At 49.4% G+C, this 9,860-nt stretch overlaps 1 protein-coding gene across 1 annotated transcript; it reads right to left on the bottom strand.

The window, feature by feature from the left end:
* Positions 1-1,758: 1,758 nt before the first annotated feature.
* Positions 1,759-2,689, bottom strand: ODF1 (outer dense fiber of sperm tails 1). Its single transcript, XM_059857500.1, has 2 exons — positions 2,362-2,689; positions 1,759-2,173 (listed from the first exon to the last, which is right to left on the bottom strand). Exons 1-2 carry the CDS (start codon positions 2,556-2,558, stop codon positions 1,879-1,881), a joined length of 492 nt encoding a protein of 163 aa, XP_059713483.1. The 5' UTR covers positions 2,559-2,689; the 3' UTR covers positions 1,759-1,878.
* Between the last annotated feature and the right edge of the window lie 7,171 nt (positions 2,690-9,860).

The following is a 9,860-nucleotide window of genomic DNA, read 5'->3' as shown; positions in this document are numbered from 1 at the left end:
ATTAGGAATGTCTGTAAGAATGATGAAAAGACACTTGATACCAAGGCCTGTAGTGACTGGAGAAGCAGTTTTAAATGGAAAAAGATTAGATTTAAATGTGACATAAGGAACATTTTTTTTTTTTTTTAATTATGAGGGTGGTGAGACACTGTAACAGGTTGCCCAGAGGCCAGGTTGGATGGGTGCTTGAGCAGCCTGGAAGATGTTCCTGGTCATGGTAGGGGCATTAGACAAGGTCACCTTCCAAAACAATCCATGGTTGTATGGTTCTATATTGACCCAGCTATACAGTAAGCCCATAAAGTTTAACATTTATTAACAGGTGTTATTTTAAGTGGTAGCTGGATGCTGAAAGTATCCCAGAAGCACGTCATTTCTTGCACCACAGTTAAATTACCAAGCTGTTTATAGCCAAGCTAAACTGATCCTCAACTGATCTGTGTGCAACAGGTTTGACTGAAGGAGCTCCCACCCAGAGGGACAGGAGCAGGTGGTGATGGAGCCAAGGGCCTCCCCCAGCCATGGTGCTCCCAGCCATGGACTCATGCTCTGTAACCCATCCCCTGTGATTCACCACCCTCATGAGGTGAAAGTCAGTGAGGCTGTCTGTTTGCAGGCTGTACATAAACAACTGGTTTGTTTTCTTCAGGTGTGAGTGTTTCCAGGGGAATATTCCCAGCTGCAGCAGCGATGGAGTGCTTTTGGCACTGGGGACCCCTTAGCTGCACTGAGACACATTGATTCAGTTGGTGTGAGGGTCCTTTAGGAGTCAGGGTCCCCACAGGTGACAGCAACCAACTGCATTTCTCAGCCAGGCTAGTGGCAGGGACAGCACTCCAGTCTGAAGAGTTTCAGCTGGGCAGCACACCTGCACAGCACCAGCCCACAGGTGCTCACCCTCTCCCCCGGCAGGTTAGGGAACATCAGATTCTGTGCCAGCACAACCTAAAGCATTGAGCTCCCTGTTAGGAAAGTCTCCTGCAGGGGAGTGCATCACATGAAGAGGTGACAACCTTCCTCCCTCCAGCCCCAGGGGCTCACGAAGCCTGAACCAGGTGATGCTCACTGGGGAGAGGCTGGCCCAGGTGGCTGGTAAATGCAGGCACCAGGTATGTTCTGTTACACTCCTTTCTGCAGTGGGAAGTAATGTGACTTCCCACAGGAGTGCTTACCCAAGTGCTGAGGCCAGGACAGCAAAATTAAAATTGCCTTCGAGCAGTTATACTGACAATTCTCCCCCTCTCCCAACATGAAAAATGTTTTCTTAATTATTTTGGAGCCATTGATTCAGCAGGAAATGCTGTCATTCCCTCCTCAGCTTGTAAGAGTTCTACCCTAATCCCAACTCTTCTAAGGAAAAGCTCTCTGTCCTTCATTCACAGCTTTTCCCAGCCAGGCACTCTGTGCAAGAACCAAGCCAAGGGAACAAAGGTTACAGCTTGATTTTTTTGGGGAGAAGGCTCCTCCCCCCAAGGTGTTTCTCTTCAAGATTTTCCTCCTAGAAATACCCTAGAGCTCAAATGGAAGAGGTTGGATTGAGAGAAGTGTCCTGACAAAAATGTGACTGATCATAAGAGGTGCCTCTCAGTCTTTAAAATCCATGAGATTGTATGCCCTGAATCCACCACCTCTAGCCCTGCCTTCAGTACCCAGCAAGTGAACACAGTCATGTATGCCCAAAAATATCTTTGTGTTTTCCTGATGACACTCCCCTTTTTGCCCACCAAACCCCTTCAAAATGAGGCTCAAACAACCTGCTCAGAATGCTGTTTTCTTTAATGGAAGAGGTAAGAGAAGCTCTGACACAGCTGTAAATACGATGGAGAGAAGGCTTGAGTCAGAGGAATGGCTGTGGCTGGTTTGGCTTCCTGCTGCAGCTCAGTAAGGGCAGAGATAAGAGCAGCACTTGGATGGCGGGAGGCACTTGGATTCCACGGAGTAGGTCACCTCCTTGTCACACACCCCTGGCGGCAGGCAGAATTCCTTCACGAACTTTTTGTAGTTACTCGTCTTTGAACAGCCGGTGTTGCACTCCACCTTGCGCTCCGCTGACACCGTCACCTTCCCGTCCTTGACCGTCACCGTGATGTCTCTGGGGTCAAAACCCTTCACATCGATCAAAGCCAGATTCTGACCAGTGCATGAGTTCAACATCATGCCAAGTCTTTTCGTTCTGGAATTAAAACAAGAGACCGATCTTTACTTTCCCGTATCCCTTTCAATTTATTTCTCCAAAACAGCTATTTCGCTCCCACCCTACTTACCTGTATCAACCTTTGCTCCCGATTGCAATGTCAAACCTCCCTTTAGCCTACCCTAAAGGCTGCCAGTGTCTGTAGAAAGCAGGCAGCTCTCTCTTACCTCTCGTTTCTCGCAGCGATGCACCTTCTCCGGAAGCAGGGCTGGGGCAGGCAGCAGCAGGAAAAGAGGCACCGGTTCAGGCGGGCCGAGCACAGCCTCTCCCGGAGCAGCTGCAGCCGCAGGTCCAGCAGCCTCATCTGCCTGTTGATGTGCCGCAGGTTCTGCATGCTGTCCTCCTGGAAGTAGCAGTGGGACATTGTCAGGCTGTAAGTGTGTCAGGGCAAGAGCGGTCTGGAGAGCCCTGAGAGCTTCATCTGCTGGTGAGCGTGGGGCAGGGCTGCCGTTGTTCCTGCAGCCTCCCGGCGCTGCCTCACGACTCCGCGGGCCGGGGCCGCCACCGTTCCGCCGTCACCATGGCAACAACGGCCGGGCCCACGCTCAGCCGCAGGGCCTGCAGCTCCCGGCCCGGCCCCGGGGAGCCTCGGGCAGCGGGACAGGCCGGGGGTTGGACATGGCAGGGCCAGGCCGGGGATGGACATGGCAGGGACAGGCTGGGGATGGACATGGCAGCAGGACAGGCCGAGGATGGACACGGCAGGGACAGGCCGGGGATGGACATGGCAGGGACAGGCCGAGGATGGACACGGCAGGGACAGGCCAGGGATGGACACGGCAGGGACAGGCCGGGGGTTGGACATGACAGCAGGACAGGCCGGGGATAGACATGGCAGGGACGGGCTGGGGATGGACACGGCAGGGACAGGCCGGGGATATGGACACGGCAGGGACAGGCCGGGGGTTGTACATGGCAGGGCCAGGCCGGGGATGGACATGGCAGGAACAGGCCGGGGATGGACATGGCAGCAGTACAGGCCGGGGATGGACACGGCAGGGACAGGCCGGGGGTTGGACATGGCAGGGCCAGGCCGGGGGTTGGACATGGCAGGGACAGGCTGGGGATGGACATGGCACGGACAGGCTGGGGATGGACATGGCAGGGACAGGCCGGGGATGGACATGGCACGGACAGGCCGGGGATATGGACATGGCACGGACAGGCCGGGGATATGGACATGGCACGGACAGGCTGGGGATGGACATGGCAGGGACAGGCCGGGGATGGACATGGCACGGACAGGCTGGGGATGGACACAGCAGGGCCAGGCCAGGGATGGACATGGCAGGGACAGGCTGGGGATGGACATGGCACGGACAGGCTGGGGATGGACACGGCAGGGCCAGGCCGGGGATGGACATGGCAGGGACAGGCCGGGGGTTGGACATGGCAGGGACAGGCTGGGGATGGACATGGCAGGGACAGGCTGGGGATGGACATGGCAGGGACAGGCTGGGGATGGACACGGCAGGGACAGGCCGGGGGTTGGACATGGCAGGGACAGGCTGGGGCGGGACATGACAGGGACATGTGCACAGTGACTGTGCTGCAGAGCCATGGGCCACGGGGAGCAGGACTTGCATGCAGTTTCGTACACAATGTTGCTTCAGTGTGGCTGCCCAAAATTCCCAACAATGATACTGACCATCAGCTTCCATCCCATCACCTCTGACAAGTGCTGGAGCCCAAGACATGAAACATATTCCCTGAGACTGGCCTGTGACACAAACACTAATCCCAGCCTCAGCAGCACCGACACCCTTGTCTCTCAGGCATCTGCTCAGCAGCAAGCCAGATGATGTGTTATTTTCCCAAGGTGAAATATGAATTTGGCTTATCAATAAATCAAAAGAGCCATATTATTTAATATTTTATATTATTTTATATTGAATGGTAGTTTCATCCATAAAAAGAAATAAATTGCTTTGTGCTTTATTACTCATAAAAGGCATCACTTTTTGGTCTGAAGACCAATCTTTTATTTAAAAGCTGAATCCAAAGGTTGACAACATGAAGTGTCCCTCCTGTATGGAGCCTGCACACCCCTCTGATGGCACTACTTAGTCTTTAAAACTCTGGCACACTCTATTCTCTCCAGCTCTACATGAAAGAGACTTTCAGGAGGTCTCTCTTGCCTGCTGAGCCTGAGCCCTTTATTTCCCAGAGGGGGTTTTGTTTGCCAAGCCCAGTCTGAAGAGATGAGGTCTGGAGCAGATCACTCGAACTGAACATTGAGCTCAGTCTGCCTTCTGATACACGAGTAGGGACCACAAAAGCCCTTGCAAAGCAAAGATGCTGAATATAAGGGTGTGTATCAAAACCAAACTTCTGCAGGGAAAGCAACAGCTCAAAAAATAATTTGAAGGTAAACCTTCCTGCTACATGAAACTGGGGGGTTGAGGATTTGCCATGTGCCCCACAGGAGATTGAGGAGGGTCTGCAGGCAGTGCTGCCCGTAGGTTGCTGACTCCTTTGGGATGCATCTTTATGCCAAGGGATGTGAGCTTTTCCCCACAGGCATGCTCATCCAGGGAGATTGTCCCCAGAGCAGGAGAGCATCAGCATGGTCTGCAAGCAGAACACTGAGCAGAGGGACCTGCAGGCAAAATAACCTTGGGGGGGCATCACCACATACCATACATAGGATAAGCAGGTGTGTGTGTGGACACAAATCAACCAAGCAGGTGCTGGCCAAGCTCTGCTCTCCTCCACTGCCCCCTTTCCCCCCCATCATCACAGGCAGAAGGGCAGTACCCAGCAGTGCTGTTGGCTTGCATTGCTGTGCCTTGGGAGCAGTGTGTGCTTTGCCTTGTCTCACTGTGTCCCAAAACCTCCCAGGAAATCCTGCAGTTGGATGAAACACTCTGTCAGTGAGTGCCCACTGTGGAATTAATTAATCCAGGGGTGGCAACTCTGGTTTACAGAGACTTCCCAAAACACCCCTGTGTGGAGTCCTCATCCCCAAGGGCTCTCTCACACCAGCCACATACCTGCACTTATGTTTGCAAGCAATGTTTAAAAAACATAAAAGCCTATCTGCAGGCAGGATGTTTTTGTAATGCTCTGAAAAAATGGCTGTAGCTTTTAAAACAATGGAAATATAGAGCTCTGAAAGTAATTTGTAGCCTTGTTTTCCATTACTGCAGCAGCTAAGCAATGTTGGTAAAGAGCTTTTGTTCATGCTTCTATTGCTGTTTTTTGTTACTCCCACACACTTCAAACTTCGGGTCTTCTGCTGCAAATTTTTCACTTTGCACATATAAGAGATGGATGGGTGGCTAGACTAGACAACTCAATAATTATTTTTCATCTTATATTTATGAAATTTCTATAAAGATCTGCTTGGCAATCATCCTCAGTGTGACTTCCTAGGGGCTGAGCAGAAGTGGGCACCTGCTGTGGCTGACAAGTGACTCTCTTGATCGTATGTACTTGGAAAGAGCTTTGGAAGGTGGTTGCTCCTCTTCCTACCACTTAGCACTGTTTGCAGATTACAGCAGCTGAGTATTACAAATTTAATTTCAGTGTTCTCAGACATATGTGGTCATTTCCAGTAGTGCCTCCAGAGAGCTTACAGTCTGTGGATGTCATTTTTAGGAAAGGGGCCCTCAAAAGCATTCAGGGAAGAAGACTGATCTGTCTCTCTTGGCAAATGAGGATGGGTTGCCTGTTATCCTTTTACAGGCTTTCACTCCCTTTGGGTGCTGGCAGCACGCAGAAACCCATGCTCTTAACAGTTCTAAGGAGTCAGATCCTACCTCAGGCTGGTACATGAAAGCCAAAAACTGTTAACAATAAAAATCCCTGAATTACAGTGATTTCTGAAAATATGTGACTCTCTAATAAAGGGTTGGGCTCCTGACTCATGAGAAGCTCTTTGATTTACAGAAACAGCTCACTCCTGAGGCAGGCAGATCTGCCATGTGTTAAACAAGCATTTCTTGATAGGCTGCTTCCCACAGCCGCAGCCATGTCCTCCACTTCCTCCCCAGCTGCCCTGCATCAACGTGCTGTCCTGGGCTGGACCAGCCTCAGATGGGAATGGGGGGGATGGCTGAGCCAGGGCATGAGAATCAGGCTGGAAACATCACCCTCTATGAGTAATGCTGCTGCTGCTGCCTCTGGGATGTATCAGGAAGAGTGTTGTACTGCAGGAAGGTGAGCTGCTCTGTAATTATTTCCTGTGAGCTGTGGGAGAGCTTGCCTGCCCTTCTGGGCACGGATGGGTAATTATGGGCCCAGACTGGAGGAATAAGCAGCCTCGTGCATGTGACTTGGACAATGTCACCACTGTGGAGCTGGTGATTCTCAGGCACATGGAAGTGGCACTCATATTTCTGTGGGTCTGCCTAGCTGGCCCCACTTGAAAGGAACACCAAACACTTCCTAGAAGGTAGATGGACAAATAATAATTGTTTTGAGTACAGATCAACTCCACCTTGAGGGTATGCTGTCTGTCATTTCAAGAACTAACCTCCACTTCCCTAGGTGAAGGAGGGACTTCTGCCACACAGTGTGTTACTACAGCTGCTGGTGGTGTAGTTCCAGTACTCCTGGTAGAGAGGATTTCTTAGTGTTTCTCTTTCACTGCAAGTCAGCTGGTGCTGTAAGTGCAATGTGGAGTTACTAGTGGCATGCTGGTATGTGGGTGCTACATGTTACTGGGACGTGGAGAATCAGCAGGGTAATACCACTGTGGTTTCAGCTTTAGCAGGTCTCTGCCCAGTGAAGCCAAGGTGAATTTTGACTTCTATGAAGACCAAGCCCCATGTTTGGGGATGTTAAGGAAGTGGGTCCACTAATGAGCCTAACTTGCAAGTGCTGCTTTGAAATTGTCTTTACTAATCAATGGAATAGGAAATCCTCCTGTTTCATATCCGCTGCAGTCCCAGGGAGTCTGCACAGTCAGCTCTGACCTGGCTTGAGCAGGAGGATGAAGGAGTGCATGTGCTACAGCATCCATGTCTGATCCAGCCCTTGTCAGTCTCACAGGTTGTCTTGAACCCACTCCCACAGTGACCTCAAAGACATCATCTCAACACAGACAAGTCAAACACAGTATAGATTCTTTGGCTCCTTAAGCATCCCTGGCTGTCAAGGTCTTCCTGATACCCATGAAGCTGAGAAGCTCCTCAAATGTAAAAGCGGAATGGAGCAATGGAATCTGGCAGATGTCCTTCATTGCTTACTGTCAGGTGTAACTGTCTCCCCTTGTTCACAGCACAGAGCCAGGGACCTCTCCACTCTAAGTCCACTGAGTTCACAGAGTCCAGTGAATTGACTGGAGAGTTCACAGAGATGGATTTGAAGATATTCCATATGACCTGAAACTCAAAAAAAAGCCCCTAAAAAAAAGTCTCCAAAAAACACCCCCCAAACCTGACCAAACAGAAAACCCAACCCTAGACCTCCAAAACCCCAAAATCTAACTCCCAGGGCTGGAAGCACTGCTATCTTCTTTGCCCTTTCAAACACAATGCCTGAATGAACCATTCCTTCAAGGTTTCTCTTGGTCTCTTTTGAGCAAGAACACATCAAGTTCAGCAAGTACAGATCAATTCAGGGTGTGGTCAACATATTTTCAGACCTACTAGGTTTTGACAGTGTCTGAAGCACTGATTTACAGGTATCAGGCAGAATCTCTTAACACCCCAATCAACTTCTTAAGTGGGGTATAAGGATATCATATGAAGCTGAGTCTGGACCAACCCTCGGAAGAAATCCAGGTGTTAACTGGGAATGCAATTGCATACAGAGCACTGTAGCCACACACTGCACTCAGGTAATCGTGTGCTCAAATGGATAATAATGATCATTTTCTCCTCTTCTCATTTCCAAATGGAACAGAAGTAATGAGCCATGTAACTGTGCCCCTAGGTCCAGCCAAGTATTGCTGAAAGGCTTGGAGCAGACCCAGCATGCCAGGCTCTGGCTCAGGCTCCTGCTCCTTGGAGTGGCATTGACTTCCAGTATGAACCTGTGGAATTAACTCCTGGGGATGGTATTTCTGGATTGCCAACACGCTGTTTATGTAAACGAGACATCCTTTGATATTCTCTTGGTTTTACCAACATACTTAACACTCTTTAACCTTCATAGGAAAAAATGCTTATGTTATATCAATAATTGCTTTTTATATCTTTCCTCAAGGAATTCTTTCTCCACTTGAAACTCATAATGGAACAGTTGAATTCCTTCAATTCAAATTTAAATGATTCATCAAATATTTTGCACTGACTCCTCAAGCTGATGCTCAGACACACTCAGACAACTTTTTTAAAAAGAGTTGTCTTTTCCTTGTTTTCCTAGAGCTGTCCTAACATGTCTTCCTACAAAATAATGCATTATCCTGGGCTCTCTCCCACTCCTGCTCTCCCACTGGCACACAGTGGTGGGGATCTGAAAGGCAGGACCATATTTTGTTACACCTAAGTGAATAAATGTCCTTCTTCCTAACAAGGTCTGCTCTAAACGGGCCAGGTGGAAGAAAAGGAAGAGGGTACCCTTCCCTTAAGCAGCAAACTGGTTAATCAATTCCTGACCTGCTCATGGTATTATTCACTCTAGCTGTGCATGTTTGAATGTAATTAAAGCAGTGACAGGTCTTTCCCCACCACACTTCAGGGCACCATGCTACCCAGCACCATTCCTAAAGATGCTTTGTCCCATTTGCACACAGGATCTTGACTAGAACATCCTGCAGCACCATGCCATGGAGAGCAGAGTCCCATCAGTGGAATGTCAGTGGTGCTAATTCACGAGGGCCTGGCCTTGCTGGGCCACCCCTGCCATTGCCTCTGCACTGGTGGGGCAGTGCAGACTGCTTGGGCTTGCAACAGCTGCTTGCCACCCTGCACGTTTGGAGGAGTGATGCTGTGGGAGAGCTCCTCACTCCCTCCATCAAGCCAGTCCCTCTTCCCAAAGGTAGTATCTGAAAGCTGCTGCAATGCTTAAAGGGAGCAGCCTGCTGATAAATCGAAATTTTTTTCTCTCTGTCACAACCAGAGTAATTTCTAGGACTCCTTACCACCTTTCTGTAACAAAACAAGGATGACTGCAGCAGTTTTCAGGCCCTAAAGCTGCTCTGAAAATCCCCTTGCTTCAGCTTTTGTTTTCAGCCAACATTACTGTATTCCTACTGTTCCCATTTAGTACAAATAGCTCAGCTAACTGAGCAACCAGAAGAGATAAATTGTGGAGTAGCTGAAAATGGTCATTATTTGTACTTTCCAGTCCTCAGACATATGAACAAGGTAAGTGGTACTAGCCAGCCATGTACAACACCCCAGGTACAAACCCCCATCTGTGAACAGGTGCCAAGAGCCACTGGTGCCTGTGTAGTTCAGTGTGTAATGTATCTACTGGCTCTTGTTCTTCCATTGCAGGTATCTTGTCCACCCAAGTGCAAACAAAAAGTTATTTGCTACAAAAAAGTGCATTCTATGTTGTTAGTCAATAGTCTGACATTTGCTTCTGTCCAGGAGAGTCCTCTACAAATGAAACACAGTTTTGCTGCAGGAGTAAAAATCAATGTGCTAGTTGTCTCAGTTTGAAAAGACAGGTTCTGCTAAGGAAGACAGGAGTCTCCCTTGAAATGGAAAATGTAAACCCCCCCCTCCAAATTATTATAATTTTGAAATTAAGGTGGTCTCAGGCAAAGATG

The sequence above is a fragment of the Haemorhous mexicanus genome, chromosome 1 (assembly GCF_027477595.1).
Source record: "Haemorhous mexicanus isolate bHaeMex1 chromosome 1, bHaeMex1.pri, whole genome shotgun sequence".
NCBI lineage: Eukaryota > Metazoa > Chordata > Aves > Passeriformes > Fringillidae > Haemorhous > Haemorhous mexicanus.
This window is presented reverse-complemented; position numbering and strand designations above follow the sequence as displayed.

Coding starts and splice junctions, on each gene's coding strand:
- ODF1 (XM_059857500.1), bottom strand. CDS start 2,558: ATGTCCCACTGCTACTTCCAGGAGGACAGCATGCAGAACCTGCGGCAC. Junction 2,174..2,361: donor ATCGCTGCGAGAAACGAGAG/GTAAGAGAGAGC, acceptor TTTTAATTCCAG/AACGAAAAGACTTGGCATGA.